This window comes from Apium graveolens, chromosome 7 (assembly GCF_009905375.1).
Source record: "Apium graveolens cultivar Ventura chromosome 7, ASM990537v1, whole genome shotgun sequence".
Lineage (NCBI taxonomy): Eukaryota > Viridiplantae > Streptophyta > Magnoliopsida > Apiales > Apiaceae > Apium > Apium graveolens.
In genome coordinates this window covers 253202588-253223384 of record NC_133653.1, presented here as the reverse complement: position 1 = coordinate 253223384, position 20797 = coordinate 253202588, and the positions used below count along the sequence as shown (strand labels likewise).

Sequence of the window (20797 nt, the reverse complement as noted above, 5' to 3'; positions counted from 1 at the left end):
AATAATATTCCAAAAACTTTTAACTATTTGTACTTCAAAGAATTCAGCGAGATACCTCTTATTTATTGCTTAAAACTAATCAGGACTTCACGTATACAATTTAGAAATAAATTGATTGATCAATAGTATTTTTCTCCAAAAATTTACCAATTTTTTGTATTCACTGGCTAACGTCAAATATAATTTACAAAAAGAAATTTTCAGCATATACCCGAATTATGACTTGAAGTAAAAGAACTTGTGGTAACCACTGACCAAGCCTTTATAAGATGACGAGTTCTCCTTGTTCAGTTCACTGCAACTTGGCAATTCAGAAATTCTCCTAGTTGATATATACAGAAACACAAAAAAAAATGGGAGACAAGAGAGGTAGCATCGCCTTTTTCACAACCTATCGCCCACCAGTAGCTTTGGACATTTACTCCTGTCCTTTGCCATCCAAGTCTGATAAAGAAGAACTGTGCATGACCGATGGAGATTCATTCAATTACGACGGCCATTCCATTCCACCTGCAGCTCTGAAACTCATTATCAAGCGTCCGAAACTTGTCCCCGAAGGAATCAAGGATGCCGATGTAGATAATGGCACTGTCTCTGGCATAGTTTTCATTTCTGAACGAGATGACCTGGAAACAATTCAAATTGCTATCCAGACCAAATCATCATCTCAAAATGTTACCACCAAAGTGTTCAGTTTCGAGGATGTTTACCCTCGATCAGATGGTGTTCGCATGGAAGACAGTCCATGCATTGCCGGTGCTAGACGAGATATTCTCGTCTATATCTCTACCAAGGAACCGGCTCCTCGTCGCCGTCAGCCGTGGACTGTTGTTTACAAAACTAATCTCAAGTCCGGAAAAACCGATCGACTCACTCCATCATGTAAGCATATTTTTCTTTGGATTTTTAAAATTTTAGATTTCAATTTGTTTCAACTACTCAACAATGAATTCCACAGATTCTTCTATTTACTATTCTAGCGTTGATTTCGTACACTTTTTTTAGTTCTGCTTAAATGAATAAAAACAGAGGCACACCTTCCAAATTAATTTGTGATATAATTTTGACATTAAACTGCAGTGCAAGCTGATTTGAGCCCATCAGTGTCACCGTCTGGAAAGAGGATAGCAGTAGCATCATACCAGAAGAAGGCCGGTTGGGCTGGGGAGATCCAAGATCTAAAGAACTCTATTTATGTGATGAATGTTGAGAAGCCATTCATGCGCCGGATGGTTGTGGAGAATGGAGGCTGGCCGACATGGGGAAGTGAAAATGTCTTGTTTTTCCACCGCAAGGTTGGTGAATTTTGGGCAGTTTTCCGTGTTGAATTCGGGGACAACTTTGTTTCGGAACCCACCCGTGTAACTCCAGATAAATCAAATGCCATGACCCCTCTAGCCATTGATTCCACCACTGTGGCAGTCTCAATGATTGGTGATTTGGCAAAATTTGGTAGTGACCGAACGCCAGACCACTATCGTCACGTTATTGTATTTGATTCAAATACTAAAAAACCAGTCAATCATGTCACTCAGATAACAAGACCTCTGGCTGATCATTTTAACCCCTTTCTAATAATGGATGTTAAGACTAATACCAAGCGCATCGGATATCATCGTGTCAACACTGACCTTGTTAAGGTACGTACATATCTATAATTTACAATCTCTACTTTTAGTTTTTTTTAGGCCATGGTCAATTTCGAATAAGAAAATGATTTAGTTGTTACTTTTAAACAAAAGAAAGGAGAAAATATAGAAAGACAGTTCCGAAAGATCGAGTCTCCGCTTCCAGATGTTGGACTGTTTAGGTTGTCCGGAGCATTTCCAACGTTTTCTAACGATGGCAAAAAGATTGCATTCGTCGACAATGAGTTCAAGGCTGTCTGGGTTGCTGATGCAGAAGGCTTACGTATAGTTTTCGAGGTACATATACCGTACCGTATATCTTGTAACTTATAAAAGTCCGTGATATGTTTTATGATCATTTGTTGGCTGATAGACAACGAAGTGATTTGATTATACTACCAATTTCTTTCTCTATATACAGATGGATGGACCAGGCAAAATCTTCTCTCCCGTGTGGAACCAGAACAAGGATATGGATATCCTGTACGTTTGTATTGGACCGGCTTTTTCAGCTGACCAAATACTAGAGATACATCGTATCCCAAACGCTTCCAGAGGAAGGCAACATGCTCAATTGCTCACGGATGGTTTTAATAATGCCTTCCCTTCCTCTAATCCCGAGGGTAACATCCTAGTTCTTTCTTCTGATGATCAGTTACATAATTTTTTAAAAAGCGGTTACAATTATTAACTCTGTAAAGAGAGTAGACTATAATTGCAATAATATTTCATGTTCTTAACTATGGTCGCAGGTACAAAATTGGTTTTTCGATCTACCAGAGATCATCCGATTGATTCTAGTAAACCTGGAACGGAAAGAAATGATTTCAAGAATTTATACATAATGGAGGATGCAGAGGAAGGGGATTTTGGTGAAGGTCAAATAACCAGGCTTACAAAAGGGGATTGGATTGACACACATTGCCAATGGTCCCCAAGTGGAGAGTGGATTGTATTTTCTTCCACTCGTGACAAGCCCAAAACTGCGCCACTAAAGGACAACAAGCTTGATTCGGGGTATTTTGCGGTATATCTGGTGAACCCCAAGCATAAGGATGTGGTGGTTAGAGTCTTTGGAAGTGCAGACGATCTTGCAGGGCATGTGAACCATCCAGTCTTTAGTCCAGATGGCAGGACCATTGTTGTAACATCAGATCTTGCTGGTATATCGGTTGATCCCATTTCATTGCCTCTTGTGGAGCACTCAGTCAGGGCCTATGGAGATATTTTTAGTGTGGAAATTGACAAGGATGACATTAAGAAGAACGAGAATGTCAAGGATTTCAAACGCATCACACACACTAGATATGAGAATTCGACGGCTACCTGGACCATGTTTTCAACCGATGACCCAAATGCATCATGGAATCTCCAATTTAGCGAACCATACACTCCAGCTTGTCCTCATGCACCAGCTAGTGGAGCTGAAAGTTGGCACATGAGTGGCCACCTCTGCATCCCCAAACGCTGTTGTTAATTTGCATGCATGCATGCTGTTCTTTACTATATCCTGCGCTGCGCGGTTTCATCTTGCACTTCTTTCATTTTCCAGTATCATTTCAACTCATTCCAATAATATGTATTATGCAATCTCAATGTAATAGCTATGACTATACATGCTTTTGTGCAATACAGTGCTTGTTTTAATGTAATGGATGAATTTTTACTCTTGTTATCTGCGGAAAGAACTCGGTGCAGGTTCACCTCCTGTATTTTTGTGATTTAAATGAAACTTTGTTGTGATTTAAAACTTAAAAACCGCAGTTGATTTATATTGAGTCATGTTTAGCTAAAGAACACAAGTTTCTGGTAAATTTTAAAATACAATGTTTTATATATAGTGGAAAAAGGTATTCTTAATCAATTGCATACTATTTTAAGAAAATAAATAATTTTTTACATGATATAATGTTGGGTTTGAAAAACTCTTCTACTAAACACAAAATAGAATTACATGTAGGAGGAACAACTCACACTATAATACAAAAACAAACCCATTCTACTATATGTTTAACTATCATGAGGAGACTCTCCTTCCTTCTGTAGTACTTAAACTGAAATGAACTATGTTATTTATAGCCAACCTTCAGTCTTGATGTGTGTGAGAAAGATGAGCAGCTTGTTGTGTGAAATGTTGAAACCGTAATTGTTGAACCGTGTAAATTAAATGTACTCAGGCTGTAATCCTCTTGAGGAACGGGAATGCAGCTGGACTCTACCATTCTCCCCCTCCAGCTGTATCTTGAACCATCGATCATCTATAATCCATGCCAATTATGTCTCGACTAATCCTATCTTTCCCAAGTAACCGCTTTAGTTAACATGTCTGCGGGATTATCTTTTGTGTGAATCTTGACTAGTCTCAACAGTTGTTTATTTATCACCTCACGTATCCAGTGATAGCGAATGTCAATATGTTTCGTTCGGGTATGGTACATTGAATTTTTGCTCAAGTCCAAGGCCCTCTGACTGTCACAATATACCTTGTAATCATCTTGATTAATACCCAACTCCTGGAGAAATCGCTTTAACCATAACATTTCTTTTCCAGTTTCAGCTGCTGCAATGTATTCTGCCTCTGTGGTGGATAGTGCGACACACTTTTGCAATCTTGATTGCCATGACACAGTTCCCCCTGCAAAAGTGTAAAGAAAACCTGAAGTAGATTTTCTACTATCAATATCCCCGACCATATCTGCATCTGTATATCCCTTCAGGACTGGATTAGCTCCCTCGTAGCATAAACACATATTCGTTGTACCTTTAAGATACCTGAGAATCCACTTAACAGCCTCCCAGGATTTGAAAGAAATCGATTAACCGTTCCAACTGCATGAGCAATATCTGGTTGCGTACAAATCATAGTATACATTAGGCTCCCTAGTGCTGAAGAATAAGGTATCTTTGACATTTCCTCTATCTCTTTCTTAGATGTGGGGCAAGATTTCTTGCTCAGTTGGAACTGGTTTCCCAATGGAATGCTAACTGGTTTGGCTTTATCCATGTTGAATCTTTTAATCACTCGTTCAACATACTATTCCTGAGATAGTCATAACCTTTGGTTCTTCCTGTCTCGAACTATTTGCATTCCCAAGATCTGTTAAGCCAGTTCTAAATCTTTCATATCAAAGTAGTTGGAGAGCTCCTTCTTCAACTGGCTTATTTTTTTGCATCTTTTTCTACGATCAACATGTCATCGAAATATAATAACATGCAACAAAATTTCCATCTGATAACCTTTGAAAATAAACACACTGATCTGCGTTGGTTCTTTGTAACCTTGACTCCCCATGATTGAGTCAAACTTTTTGTACCACTGTCTAGGCGCTTGTTTGAGCCCGTACAGACTTTTTTTCAACTTGCAGACAAGATTTTCCTTTGCTGAAACCTCAAAACCTTCTTGTTGCTCCATGTATATTTCTTCATCTAGATCATCATGAAGAAATGTTGCTCTCACATCCATCTGTTCAATCTCAAGATTCAAACTAGCTGCTAATTCGAGAAAAACACGAATTGAAGTCATTTTCACAACCAGTAAAAATATTTCACCAAAGTCAATTCCTTTCTTTTGAAGAAATCCTTTGACTACCATTCGGGCTTTATGTTTAATTACAGTTCCAGAGCCATCTTTCTTGATTTTGAAAACCCATTTATTCTTCAAGGCTTTCTTTCCTTTAGGAAGCTCCACTAGATCATATGTATGATTTTTCTGTAGAGATTCCATTTCCTCCCGCATTGCTTGCATCCAAGCTTGCTTATTTTTAAGAGAAATTGCTTCTTGAAAAGTTTCTGGCTCCCCTCTTCAGTAAGTAGGAGAAATTCAGACTCTGGGTATTTTCTAGATGAAATTAATCCTCGTTCGGATCTTCGAACTTCTGGACTTTGATTTTCAGAATCCCCCTGATTAAAATCCTCGTCTACTTCCTCGTGTTCAACTTCCGGGACTTCTTCAGGCACCTCATCATTTTCTTCTGGTATTGGGATAATATCATCTGAACTTCTGGAATATTTGTTAGTAGTTGTTGCAGAACTAAAATCATAAAACTGATTCTCATAGAACACTACATCTCGGCTACGAATCACTTTCTTCATTTTTGGATCCCACAATCTATATCAAAACTCAGGATCTCCGTATCCAAGAAAGATACATGTATTTGCCTTGAAATCAATCTTATGCCTCAATTCCTTGGAAATGTGTATGAATGCTTTGCACCCACATACTCTTAAGTGAGAATAATTGACATCTTTCCCGGTCCATACCTTTTCCGGAGTTTTGAAATCTAAAGGAACTGATGGTGACCTATTGATTAGATAACACATTGTCAACACAACTTCGGCCCAATATAGCTTTGGTAGTCCTGCCATACTAAGCATGCACCGGACTTTCTCAACAATTGTACGATTCATTCTTTCAGTTAAGTCATTATGTTGTGGGGTTCTTGGCACAGTATTTTCGTGTATGATGCCAAGTTCAACACAATCTAATGAGAACTCTCGAGAGGTATACTCGCCTCCATTATCCAAGCGAAGGCACTTCAACTTGTTTCCTCTCTCTCTTTCAACCATTGCATGAAACATTTTAAAGTGATCGAACACTTGATCCTGAGACAGTAAACTCAAACCTTTCATGAAGCATCATCAATAAATGTTACAAAATACCTGCTTCCGCCATGTGATTCTTCTTCAATTGGTCCACATACATCAGAATGAACCAAACTCAACAACTCTGATCTATGCTTTCTCGTGGAACTAAAAGAAGCTCTATGTTGTTTTCTGAAAAGACAATATTCACAAGAATCCAAGACCACACCTTTTGTAAAAGAGATAACATCTTTCTTGGCGAGAGTTGTCAGGCCTTTCTCACTCATGTGGCCTAACCTTTTATGCCACAAGTTCATTGATATTGCTTCTTCAACAGTATTGAGACTCAGATGATATTTCTTCACATTATTTTTATACAAAGTACCGTACATATGTCCTCTTACAATAACCATAGCTCCTTTTAATAGTTTCCATGAGCCATTTTTGAATTGACTTTTATATCCATGACAATCAAGAGCAACTCCTGAGATAAGTTTTAATCTCAGGTTAGGAACATGTCGGACATCCTTTAATACCAGTGTACATCCAACACTGGTTTTCACATGTATATCACCAATCCCAATTATGTTTCCAATCCCAATTATGTTTTAGAAACTGGTATTACCCATCTTGACAGCACCAAAATTACCTGATTTATACGTGAGAAATAAGTCACGGTTTGGAGTGGCATGAAATGAAGCTGTCGTATCTATCACCCACTCAATGTCATGATTTTGTACATGGAGACAAGTCTCTTCTCCACAGAAGACAAGTGCAATCTCTGATAATACGGTGACCATGGTTTTACCAGCATCCTTGTTGGAACCCTCACTGGTTTGCGACTGCTCCCTGAGCATCTTTCAACAATCTTTCTTCCTGTTCTCGTAAATACCGCAGTAGTTACAGTTTCCGTTGAACTGCTTTGAATAGTCAGCAGATTTTTTTCTTTCTTGGGACTTCCCTCGTTCGATTGACCTTCATCTGCTTTGGCCTCTACCTCTGCTTCTGCCTTGGGCCCTTGTTCTACCTTCGTACCTACCTCTATTTTTTGAAACAAGAGCGTAAGAGTGATCTATGCCAACTTCTTTCCTCATGGATTTTTCGTTTATTAGGGCATCCGTGACCATTTCCATTGTCACTTTGCCACCAGGGGCTGAATTGCTAAGAGTAATAACAAGCGTCTCCCAGTTTTCAGGTAGAAAACTCAAGAGTAATATGGCTTGTTCCTCGTCTTTAAGACACCATTCTGCAGCACCGAGTTGGTTCACAAGATCCTGAAATTGACTCATGTACCCGGTTATAGACGTTCCACTCCGTAACTTGTAGTTCACTAAGCGTGTCATTAGTAAGATTTTATTACGATCCATCTTTTCCTGAGACATGCTATCGAGCTTTTCCCAGAGCTTATAGGTGTTGGATTCTTGAGAAACATGATGAAAGACACTATGGTCAATCCATTGTCGAATTTGCGCCACAGTCTTCTTATTCATTCTTGTCCAAACATCATCCGTCTTTGTGGTAGGTTTCACGCCTTTATATTCCCATGGTTCTGCTAAATCTTTCAGATTCAGCAAATCTTCCCTTCTTGGCTTTCACATATTATAATTTATGGGCGTAAGTCGAATCATCATCTCTGAACTTGAAGACTCCATTGAAAATACACCTAATTTGCTTTAGAGAGAATTTCTAAAGCAAAATTAGGCCAAAAGGAAAAAATAAGAAAAATCACAGTAGCTTGAATCTTCTACAAAGCTCTGATACCACTTTGTTTGGTTTGAAAACTCTTCAATTAAACACAAAATAGAATTACATGTAGGAGGAACAACTCACACTATAATATAAAAACAAACACATTCTACTATATGTTTATCTATCCTGAGGAGACTCTACTTCTGTTGTACTTAAAATGAAATGAATTATATTATTTATAGCCAACCTTCAGTCTTGATGTGTGTGTGAATGATGAGCAGCTTGTTGTGTGAAACATTGAAGCCATAATTGTTGTCGTGTAAATTAAATGTACTCAAGCTGTAATCTTCTTGAGGAACGGGAATGCGGCTGGACTCTACATATAATATGTTCCCATTTAAAAAACTAAACATATGATGCAAAATATACAAATTAATAATTAATCTAACAACAAACAAATGAAACGATCAGTTAAAAACAAAAGTTTCCCGCCAAAATATGGGTTAGCTTGTCCTTTAAACACTTTCCTTTTCCGGCCAATAAACATCTCGTTCATCCACATCCTTTAGCCATTTAAATTTCCTCACACGCCTATTTTAAATTATTATTTTTCTCTTCAAGCTCCACAAGATCCCTTTGATTTCAATACCGATTGTTTGATTTGTTTCTTACACGATGGGTTCCCGGAATTCTGAAAAACTACATTCAGTACAAGTGGGGGGTTGTACCCTTTATCTTAAATCCTTAATGGAGAGTTCAGAATTCAAGAGGAATGTAATTGACACAGTTCTATGTTGGATTAATTTAGGTGAGGTCTCTCATGCCTACGACTCTAGGGCCGGACTCAATATGATAGCAGAATTAATTGGCAATACATTGAAGTTTGATGATATTATTGCACACTTTGAGCATCTTAAATATGCTCGTGTTCAAATTGAGTTTCCTTACTCAGCACCACGACTCCATATATTATGGTCCCATATTTTAAATACCAAAAATATGGAAGATAAAATCAAGGTTAATGTGGAATACTCCCAGCTGCCTTATTTGTGTCCCATCTGCAAGGCTTTTGGTCACTTTATACTGCTATATATCATGATAATCGGAATAGAGAAATCCCACCAGCTAAGAAACAAAAATAATAAAAATAGAAGACAAGTAACACTCACATTGGTAAAGACAAAGATGGGGTGGGTTTACAACCAGATTTGAATAATGATAATCAACAGTACCAAACTCGAGGAGAAAAAAGTTATTTGTACTTTTTAGTGTTGTGATGTGGTTCTGGATGAAGACCGGGTTGAACACACTGAAGAACACGTTCTGAACAAATCTGATGACTTAGACACTTTTGAAATGGATGCTTCAACTTAATTGGTAAATTCGATTGAGGAGCCAATTCTTGAAACTGATCTCTTGGCACAACAATATCTTGTTAGTATTCATGATGAAGGGGAATGCACAACTGTGGTTACTACCAATGCCTTTTGTTCTTTAGCTAATGTGAAAGAAAATTGTGGTCTTGAATTTGTGCCTGGCTCATTGTAAAGAAAGTGTCTCTCTCCTAATACAAAAATGTCACCTATAAAACAAGATGTCCCACCGCTGCCATTAGCTATTGTGGCTCCATTAGCCTTTTTTCCACAAGCAACTCACTTGGTCCAGGAACCCAAGTTATCAGTTTTCCTTGGTCTACAAGCAATAAGTGTTTCATCTCTAGCAATAGACTGGCAAGACTGCCTTCAGTAACAATTATAATGAAATTTTCATGTTGGGACATGATGGGTCTTAACAAACGTCCTCATGAAAAAAAAAGTTATTGATTTAATTATGTAGAATAAGTTGTCTCTTGTGGGTTGTGTGGAAACAAAAGTTAAAAACAAGAATTTTCTCAAGGTTGCTAATAAAATAATTATAAAATGGAGGTGGATTTCTAATCTGGAACATAATCCAAATGATCGTATTATTGTTGGTTTTGATCATTCTATTTGGTTTGTCCACATTCACAGCAGCTGGGCTCAACAAATTAGTTGCTAGGTTACTTTGACTGAAAAGCAACAACACTTCCATCTAACCTTTATTTATGCTTTTAATAAACCACACCAAAGATTGCCTCTTTGGTTGTATTTGAACAACACAGTAGGCTTATTACTGGATCGTGGTGTGTGCTTAAGGATCTTAACTGTACTCTAGATCATGTGGAAGTTTTAGGAGGTAGAGAATATTGGACTCCAGACATGGAGGAGTTTATAGTTTGTATCACAAACTCAGGATTGGGGCATTTAACACTGTAGATAATTTATTAACCTAAAACAATAAAAACCTGAAGATCTCATACAAGGATTTTTCAGACCTATTTCTCTTTGTTCAATGACATATAAACACATAACAAAAATCATTTTAAGTAGACTTCAAATTGTCATGCCAAATCTTATTAATATTAACCAATATGCTTTTGTCAAAGGTAGGCAGATAGATAATAACATACTCATGGCACATGAGCTTTTTCGAGGATACACTCAAGAAATAGTGTCTCCTAAATGGGCTCTAAAGGTTGATTTGTATATGGCATTCGATTCTGTTGATTGGAACTTCATTATACCTGCTCTAAAGTTAATGATATTTTATGATAAATTAATCAACTGAATTTAGAATTGTATCTTAACTCCCAGGTTCTCAATCAAGGTTAATGGTGATTTTAATGGTTTTTTCAAAGGTGTAAGGGGTCTTCGACAAGGTGGCCCAATGCCACCTTATCTTTATAATTTCAATGAATGTTCTTTTCTGCATGTTAGATGACACCCCATATAATATTCATTACCATGGAAAAGCAAAAAGTTTGAACTCACGCATCTTGTTTGTGGATGATATGCTCTTATTTGCTTAATCTAATCAGAAATCCGTATCACACATAATGAAGGTTGTTCGTGACTTTTCCTCAATATGAGTGGATTTTGTCATAGTCTTCATAAGAGCTCTTTATTCTTTTACAATGCTCATGACAACTTGATATCTTGGTTTGATAATAATTTTGGCACCCCTAGTGGAGAGCTCCCGGTACGTTTTCTAGTTGTGCCACTAATTTCTTAAAACTTAAGTATCAATGATTGTGCTTCCCTGATAATTAAGATTACTGCTCGTATTTACATTTGGACTAATTTATTTTTGTCCATTGCTAGAAGAGCAAATTAATCAAGGTGGTTCTATTTCCAATGCAATCAATTTGGACTAACCATTTTATCCTTCCAAAGGCTGTTCATAATGCAATCACTCCGGACTAACCATTTTATCCTCCCAAAGGTTGTTCTATTGTGAAAGGTGGAGCTACAATCAGATGGGATCAAGTCTGTTTACCTAAATAAGAAGGGGGTTTGGGCTTGAAAAACACCTTAGAATGGAATAGAACACAACTGTTCGTGCACCTTTACAAGATTATTGTTAGATATTGAGTACAATACAGAGGGGGTTAATGCGTTTCTTTGGATTTTTAGCCTTTTTAAACAGTTTGGGTATTAGGTGAACAAAGCAGTTTCTAATTTGCAGAGATATTATTTTAACAGAAATAAAACAAAAAACACAATATTTTAAAACTCACTTAATTTGTATTAATTAAGTTTGTCTTGCTACAAATTCTGTGTTCTTAAAAATATAAGAACTCAGCTTCTTCCTTCAGAGAATACAAGAAAATATAAATCTATTTGTTACTTCTAAACTAAGGACCAGTGCATGCCCTATACACTAGCAGCACAGGTTTACAAGACTTGCACTAAAATGTACTAAACTACTTTCTAAAGCAACCTTCTTTTATTTCCATTTATAGATTAACAAATATGTGCAGAATCTTGCAGGTATGTGACCATCATTTGTTCAGTTAATCTTGGCCCTTTATCTTGTATTCTTCCAGCTACTTTGTAGGCTTTTCAATCTAGTTGAATAAGTCATTTTTTGACTGGTAATCTTGAATCTTGAACTTGTTTAGATTCTGTATTTGAGAGGCATATCGAGACCTCCAGTTTATTCTGTAGAGAAGTGACATCTCGATAAGTATAATGACTTATCGAGATCTCTGAGTTCTCTATAGATATATTTGACTTGTCGAGATCTCTTGATCTTTACATATGGAATGACTTTTTGATATGTCTGAGATCTCTACATGTGGAAATGACTTGTCGATGTCCCTGAGATCTCTATATACATTTTGACTTGTTGATATCTCTGAGATCTCTATATGATTATCTAACTTGTCGATATCTCTAATTCTTCACATCTTTATTTTGACTTGTCGATATATCTGAGTTCTCTACATGCAAAAATGACTTGTCGATATCTCTAGTTATTTACATCTTCCTTTTACTTGTCGATATCTCTGAGAATTCTCTATAAGTCATTTTGGACTTCTCGATAAGTTATTCTGGATTTCTCGAATGACTTCTCGATATAACTTGATCCGTGACTTGCCGATATCTTGACTTAGAACATTATTCATAAAACAGTTTTATTCAACTCCAAGTTTCTACACTTTTCTCTGAGGGATGATCATGGCTCGATCTTCTTCCAAAGTTTATTTCTTAGCCTGAATCTGTTCACAGAAAAATACTCCAGTCTAATCTTCTAATCTTTTCACATACTCAAGTAATATAATACATATACAAAATTGATAATCAAACAACTAAATCTCAGGGTTGTCAATGTGACTTAGTCTTGTTATTATACATGCATGTCTTGCACAACAATTTTCAACAAATCTACTTTTCTTTGTGCTTCGTGGGTAAACTCGAAAGCTCTTAAATGTAACAAATTCTGTGAATCAATACTAACAGATTGTTCATGGATTCTCAAATAGGTTCTTAAACTAAGACCTATTGCTCTTAATCACCTCCAATTCATTATCCGAGATGGGAAGGACACTTCTCTTTGGTTTGAATTTGGTTTGAACCCTGCTGGCGCAAAAAATATATTGCTTCTTCCCCTCGAGATCAGTCAATCACCCAAGTTGGGAGCTCTTTCAAAACTTCGGTAAATACTCTAATTCGTGCTAATGGCAACTTCCAATCCCCAATTCTCATAATCACCATGTCAGTCATACCCTTACGGATTGGTTGCAGTACTTCACCGTCTTGGACTTTAATATTTAGAAATGAGACTGCATACACTTCAATAATATCTCTTTGTCTCGACTTAAAATATGGCATGTCTGTGTTGCCACTCATTTTAAGCAACATGAGATTCATTGACAGCATTTTGTGTGGAAAACTTTGTATCAATAGATATGCAAACTATGAATGTATGTTATGCCACAACTGGTAGCCCACTTTGCAACGTCTTGCATCATTTGGTATTGTTCTTTCTCAACAGTGTTTCCTATGTGTAAGCAAAGATGAAACAGCTTCACATTTGTTCCTCACCTGCTCATACAGTAGCTTTGTCCTTCATTCCCTAGCTGCTACTGCCTGGGGCTCTATTGCAAAGCACACTGCACCCTCTCCGTTTACTCGCTCTTCTAGCAGCCTAGATTTATTGCTACTACATATGGAAAGACAGAAATGCTATGGCTATGATCATGGATGTTGGGGACCTCGCACACTCGTGGAGCTGATTTTTAGAGATCTTAGGACTAAATAGTATAATTCTTACTGGTTTGTAAAGCGTATTAGTACTGATCTTGACACTAGTTGGATAGACTTTTGACGGGTTGTTCTGCCCTCCTTTTATTGCTATATATTTTCAATCTTTTATTTTCTAGATTGATAATAGATAGTGTTCTCTTGTTTTGGTAATAAAAATTTACGTAAATCTTCTCTATTTTTTCATGCACTCATGTGTATATATATATGATTTTATTAATTAGCCACGCAAGCGAAATGGGTTTGCAAGTCAATCTTGTGGCGAGAGCTCGAGTAAAGCTAATAGTTCTGGAACTTCATCATATGAGTGAGGGGTATTGATCGCTTAGCTGCTTTATTTAGCAAAAAAACTACCCGTCCTATAGATTGGTGGACTTAAGTAACTGGACCTTGATTAGCAAAGCAAGCGAAATAGATTTTCAAGTCAATCCTGTGAAGAGAAAAAAACTACTTATCCTATAGATTGGTGGATTTAAGCAACTGGACCTGGATTTAAGCGAAATAGATTTTCCCAAATTTCGGCGTCCAAACTCCTACCAAATTTTACTTGTAAATTATTGGGCAAACATACCGTTGGTGCAGGTTCTCCGAGGCAGGCTATTCAATAGGACGGATCAGTTATTCTGGATATGTTATTCGACTATGTTTTCAGAAATATTTTAAATGATGCACGAGCAAATTCAGGCCAATAACACTTTCCTCCAATATTTGTACAAGTGTTGAATATTACATATACAACTCTTGAAAAGTAAAGGACCCTCTGTTCATGAAGTGGAGGACGACGAGGATAGTGGCCTCTTGTTTTCCGGGAAATAGAAACAATGATGTCACGGTAGGAATGTAGTTGTGTACGATACAATTTGAAATTCATAGATATTATTATTGTTAGTATTTGAATTTTATGATCTTGTGCTCATGAATATTACGGGCTTGTAATGTATTTTTTAGTAAATTAAATTTGTAACAATATCAATAACTGTATTTTTTTCAAAAAAATTGGATTGAATTTGTTTTTTTGTGATTTAGTTAATTTGGTTTGATTGGATTTGGTTTGTAAGTAAAACAAGACACAATAAAATATGACTAACAACTTTAGAATATTACAGGTCAAATCCATCATATACTAGTTTTAAAATTAAACTAGCGTATAACTCGTGCGATGCACGGATTGCTTTTAACATTGGATAGTTATTAATAATATATTTTATAATATAATTTTCAATAGTTGAAAAATAAATTGAAAAATATAATAAGTTATAACAATATATGTTTTATAATAATTTGAGACTTGACTGAAAATAAATAATATAATATAATATGTTGTTCACTGGACCCGAGCCCTAAACCTGTAGAAATTGTTAAAATAAAGAATATAAAAGTTTAAATATAATAAGCTGTTGACGGGGTTCGAACCCTGAATTTATGAGAGCAGTTTAAATATTAATATAATAATATTTTATTATAGAAATTGTTAAAAATAAAAAATATAAAAGGTTATGTATAATAAGCTGTTGACGGAGTTCGAACCCTGAATCCATGAGAGCGGTTTAAATATTAATATAATAATATTTTATTATTGCATCCAACGGTTCTCATCTTTCTGACTTTAGATCTGACGGTTGTTATTTGTCATACCAAACAACTGTACCGAGTAACTGACTACCAAATAGAGGGTGTTCTGCTTATAATAGTATAGTATAGATAGATATGACTAATATTGATCATTTATAGGCCCCGAAATCGACCTGTTTTCGAATCATTGTCTTCAAACAATTAAAATCGACTATATTTTTTGTCAAACAAAAAAAAAAAAAATCGACTATGATTAATTTAAAGGAATGACCGGGTTTAAAACCCATGAAATCGCGAGATATAATTCACCCATTCTAAATCCGACTATTATAATTGACATTATTTATATGCCTATGCGGTCCATATGGAACCATGTGTCAAAGACAGATCATCCCCAAAGAGGGAGCACCATGTCAGTATGGATCCAATCACATGTTGTAATACGTAGTTTTGGATGCCTAACATTATTTCCGATCATTTTGATCGAATATTAATTGATTTAATCTGAATAATATATATTGTCATATTTAGTCAAAAAAGACCGTTCTTGTATCAAAATCGACTATTTTTATGGAAAGTTTTGACTATATTTCGTATAGTGTTCCAATTGAAGTCATGAAACCAATGACTATAAGTAGGAGCAAGATTAGGGTGGTGGCGATCTACGAGATGATCATCAGCTTAATTTGTTGGTGTGCGGAGATCTTAACTCTCTCAGTCTCCTTTCCTGCGACAGCAATTTCGCAAACCTGCGAGAGTAACTCTAGCTACTTAGATAATCTGTCAAATAATATATTTGTAACTAAATTAACATTGTTAATATTTCAACAATCTGCAGTTTAATAGGAACATGCACCTTCTTAATTCTTCTTCATTAGTTCCACTATTTTCTACTTGTTCATGGGCACCATTATGCAGATTTATTCTGGAAACTGGTTTCTTCAATAGATTCTCACCGATTCTGACTAGCTTTTTCAAGTTCTCTTTGGTAGATATATCTACTGATGAGTCTGTCCCTGTTAGTGTATCATCCTGAATACCATGTATGTTTGGTTAGAACAATATAAAAACAAAGGTAACTTTTATCGAAAAAAACTCAATTTAAATCCTTATAGATAATGATTGATGTTAAATGAACATTACCTGAATTCTGAGATAATTGCTTTCACAATGAAGAGCTTGAGTGACTACAGAAAGATGGTAATCAACCATATCTCCACTAGCTTGCGTAAAGACATCCACCAAAGGATTCGAGCCTTGATGAAGCAACCATCCCAAAAGACCCCATTTGGCTGCGCATTTTGCATCATATTTTTTTTCAATCTTTGTAGAGCCTGTTCCTACTGAAATAATCACATACCGGCCGTAGTCCACAGCCTTTATTGGGGAAAAATCTGGATTACCCTCGAATATCTGTTTTGTCACTTCAGTTATCGCAACCAATGTCTGGTGGGAAACAATGGATCAAAGTATTCACTAATATATAAGTATCACTCAAGTCTTTTTAAATTTATATTTTGCATAAAACAGAAAATACAAGTATATATTGCAGCATTGATGAATGACTAAATTTATGTATACATACAGGGTCATTGGCTGCAACACCACCGTCTATAAGATTGAATTCACGGACATTCCCTTGGCTATCGTGGTTATTGAAGCTATATGCAGGAAGGTATGTTGGAGCAGCAGAGGTGCTAATGCATATATCAGACAGCCGAGCATCAAAACAGGGGTAGTTCTTGGCCTTCATGCAGGCAGATATACAACTGAATGATTAATTATATTATAAAAGTACAATATACGCAAACAAAATCTCGGGAAAATTAATACTCGTCTAACCTCGTAAGTAGAAAAGATTATGGGCTGCAGATGTTTGATGTCGAAAGTAGGAATAATCACATTTGTCAAAGTTTGATGCAGCCTAGTCTCTCTTAGCTTTGCTCTCACAACATCATGAAGGTATTTTCCGTCATACTTAGGACCCCAAAAAGATTTGACCCTCCCCAGCGTACTAAATACATTGTTAACAACTTAATCAGTTCCATTCATATACAACTTAGGGAAAAAAAAGATTATGCGTTTAAATATGATCACCTCTGTCTCTGTGGGAAAATTTTCGGGCCGTGTTGGAAATAAAACGGCTTGATATCTTTGGCAGCAAAAAGAGGGCGCCTGTTACTATCAGGCGCAGTTAGCATAGCTGTCACGAGACCACCAGTGCTTGTGCCCGCAATCACATCAAAGTAATCAGCAAGTCTAGCTTTTTCGCCGTCCAGCTCCTAATACAATCATCAAGTAATAATGTTAGAAAGATAACTATAACTGGAATTTGTAACTATGATATCTGCACAGCATTTCATTCCTTTTGACACGACAGGAGCTACCTTGGCAATGTGCAGGTATATTTAATTGGTAATAAACAGAAAGTGAATCGATAATAACCTGAAACTGGGATTCGAGAAACTCAAGAATGGTGGCAGGAATGAGACCTCGAATGCCACCTCCGTCGATACTGAGAACAGTAATTAGGTTCCCATATTTTGGGGGCTGGATTCGAAGTAGCGATGATAGTCTCTCCATTCGATAAGGAGCAGTGTGGTTAGAGACAGATGGGCTGGTCGAATTTGTAGATGGTATAACAATCATATATATTATATATACATTGTACATGACAGGGCCACTGACGTGTATAAATATTTTATCGTTTACTTGCATGTAACTTTTGTTAAAATAGTACAAGATGATCACTGATCCTGATAATGGGAGTAGATATATACTATGGCTTTTACTTTTCTCACCAAAAATTAAAAGCAAGAAGAGACATAAGTTAGAGTTGTGTTTCTTAGAAGGCTCATTTTTTCTTGGAATCGAGCACGAGGGATCGTTTATATAATACACTATTTTTTATTTATATTTTAAATAATTAAATTCAATTTATTTTTTTTATTTTAAGGAATCCGTAACCGCTATTTTTCGGGTGCGCACCGGCAAACTCCCACAAACTCACGTAATAGTCTGCAATGAACTAAAGTAAATTGTATATAAGCGACATACTCTGATTCATGGCATAATCATATATTCTCTTTGAACATTTGACCAATAGAATAATTAACCCCTACCAATTGAGCCTACTCTTACGGACAATTTAAATTTCTTATACCGATTTGTTATAATTTTCAAGGATAAGAAATTTTCTCTCTGCCAAAAAAAATTGCGAAAGAGAAAATTTTTAATCCCCGAAAAATTATAAAAAAAATTAGTAAAATAAGTGTTTCAATTCCAACTCTTAAGTATAGATCCAATAGTTCCCGAAGAATGTATTAGATAATGTTTCAGTTGGCACGGAAACCCTTCTTAGAAAATAGAAACGAAACAAAACAAAACTAGGGTTGTTAGATTGATGTGTTGACGTAGCTAATGACTTGCTAAATGTGATGTCTTTTACGTACAATGCACAAGCATGCATTGCACATTTGCACTCTGTCCTCCCGCCAACAAACATCTTTAAATGAACTGTCTTTCGCTAATTTCAATAAAAATAGGCTCTTTTTATTGGTGGAATTGATGTGAATGCAGGGAGGTCATTAACATTTATTATTCAACCACCAATAAAAAGAACTCATTTAGATGGGAGTTAATAACTATTGTGTGCCTTGGGCACACCATCCCTTAAACGAAAGTTATAAAATATAACATTGAATGCCTTTTCCGAAAAGAAAGACCAACACAATGAATTCAAAATAAAATATTATTTAAACTTTGATGATTTGCATAAAATTATAAAATTATCAATTCAAATTTTTATTAATCTCAATTTTAATTTTGTTCCTATAAGAAATGTTATGGGTAATTATTATTCAAATTAGAATCTAGATAACGAATTATGTACTCTCTCTATTCTAATTATTTTTTTATACTTTTCTTATTGGATTTCCGCTTCAATACTTTACATTTCAAAAAATTTCAAAAGTAGTAAAATTTTTATAATATAAAAATTAAACTCATCCAATACTTATCTCCACTATACCCATTTTATATATAAAATATTAATCGATAGTACACTTTATTCATTTTTTTAACTTTCTACAGCTTCTTTATTATATTTTGCATGCGTTTTATTATAACGAAATTAGTCACTCCATTTGATGTGTTTACAGAGTTACAAGTAGGCTGCTCGATAGGTGGAACGGAACGTGGAATTTGTAGACGGGATAACATGACAGGGCATCTGACGTGTATATATAATTCATCGTTTACTTGCATGCAAGTTTTTCTAAAACTAATACAAGATGATGCTGATATGGAGCCTGATAGTGGGAGTGGATATATAACGTTTACTTTTCTAACCAATAGTTGAAAGCCAGAGAAGAGACATAACTTAGAGCTTTGTTTCTTAGAAACGAAACGAAAGGAAACAAAACTAGGGTTGTTAGATTGATATGTTGACGTAGCTAATGACGTGTTGATTGTGATGCCGCTGACGTGCAGTGCGCATGCAAGGTTGCGCTCTAAGCATCCATATTCCATACTACTGTGAGTCTTTTTATATTTTTCGATCAACTTTTCTATACAAATTTTAGAGTGATTTAACCTCATAATATATATTCCATACTATTGTTTAAAATGATTATTTTTATAAAAAATAATAAACAGAGCCGTGTTTGAGATTCAGGGTATCTTGTGCAAATACCCTAATAATTTAAAGTCCTAATAATTTAAAAAATATAAAAAAATAAATAATAAAATAAATTTAAAATTTTAAAAATAAAATACAATCAAAGTGAATAAAATAATTTTATTACAAAATGAAAATAAACTTTGTAAAGAAATGAAACAAGTACATGTATGACGTAAATAATTTTAAAACATTTTCTAACAAATTATTAGATTTTAGAGAGTATAAATTTATCTAAAAGAAATAAATTATACATGTAATATTTTATTTATATGTATAGTTATTTAAATTTATATAAACCCATTATTCAATTCATTTTATATTTAAATTGACTTATTTCATACACTACAAGAAAAACGGCTAAATACAACCGGTTTAAAACCGGTTGTATTTAGCTAAATGCGACCGGTTGTATTTGAACGAGTAATATTTAGTAAACCGGTTGTATTTAGTACTAAATACGGTCGACTAAATACAACCGCTTAAATACAACCGGTCGAATTTAGGAGTGTCAATTTTTTTATTATTATTATTATTATTATTATTATTATTATTATTATATAATTTGATAACTTTTACCGGACATAAATATTAATTAATATTTTCCTTACAAAGATTATTATATTCTAAATTTTAAAATTTATTTTTGAGAATTCAATGTTTTAAGAAAAAATTTAATTCATGATTTGGATCGATTTTATCATAAATACCACATTTTTATAAATATTTTAAAATAAAACTCCAAACATCAGTTTGAAACAAAAATCAGTATATTTTTGTGATATGAGAAAAATTTTGGAAAAAAATAAATATATTTGGTTTGCCTTTTTAATAGTCAAAGAGTAGTTTGACCAATACTTTTAATTAGTGTTTAATCCCATATTGATGTTTCGATATTTTTATAAATATTAATGAATGATCCAACCGTACAAATGTCAAGATCTGTATATTTTAGTGATATGATAATAATTTTAGAAAAAAAATAAATATACTTGGTTTGCCATTTTAATAGTCAAAGAGTGGTT

The 20797-nt window shown here is 35.1% G+C and overlaps 2 protein-coding genes across 2 annotated transcripts; one reads left to right on the top strand and one right to left on the bottom strand.

The window, feature by feature from the left end:
• The first annotated feature begins 285 nt into the window (after positions 1 to 285).
• On the top strand, positions 286 to 3303 carry LOC141671730 (uncharacterized). Its single transcript, XM_074478058.1, has 5 exons — positions 286 to 882; positions 1081 to 1640; positions 1743 to 1925; positions 2050 to 2251; positions 2381 to 3303. Exons 1-5 carry the CDS (start codon positions 354 to 356, stop codon positions 3103 to 3105), a joined length of 2199 nt encoding a protein of 732 aa, XP_074334159.1. The 5' UTR covers positions 286 to 353; the 3' UTR covers positions 3106 to 3303.
• Positions 3304 to 15339: 12036 nt separating this feature from the next.
• LOC141672303 (patatin-like protein 2) lies at positions 15340 to 17821 on the bottom strand. The gene is made up of 7 exons (XM_074478871.1): positions 17540 to 17821; positions 17192 to 17376; positions 16937 to 17108; positions 16680 to 16841; positions 16238 to 16540; positions 15951 to 16126; positions 15340 to 15843 (listed from the first exon to the last, which is right to left on the bottom strand). Exons 1-7 carry the CDS (start codon positions 17810 to 17812, stop codon positions 15771 to 15773), a joined length of 1344 nt encoding a protein of 447 aa, XP_074334972.1. The 5' UTR covers positions 17813 to 17821; the 3' UTR covers positions 15340 to 15770.
• Positions 17822 to 20797: the final 2976 nt, after the last annotated feature.

What these genes read in the sequence shown, in the direction of transcription:
- LOC141671730 (XM_074478058.1), top strand. Translation starts at nt 354, where the DNA reads ATGGGAGACAAGAGAGGTAGCATCGCCTTTTTCACAACCTATCGCCCA. An exon ending in TCAACACTGACCTTGTTAAG is followed by an intron (nt 1,641 to 1,742) that starts GTACGTACATAT and finishes TTTAAACAAAAG; the next exon opens with AAAGGAGAAAATATAGAAAG. An exon ending in CCCTTCCTCTAATCCCGAGG is followed by an intron (nt 2,252 to 2,380) that starts GTAACATCCTAG and finishes CTATGGTCGCAG; the next exon opens with GTACAAAATTGGTTTTTCGA.
- LOC141672303 (XM_074478871.1), bottom strand. Translation starts at nt 17,812, where the DNA reads ATGCAAGTAAACGATAAAATATTTATACACGTCAGTGGCCCTGTCATG. An exon ending in TAATCTTTTCTACTTACGAG is followed by an intron (nt 16,842 to 16,936) that starts GTTAGACGAGTA and finishes GCCTGCATGAAG; the next exon opens with GCCAAGAACTACCCCTGTTT. An exon ending in GCAATTATCTCAGAATTCAG is followed by an intron (nt 16,127 to 16,237) that starts GTAATGTTCATT and finishes CATGGTATTCAG; the next exon opens with GATGATACACTAACAGGGAC.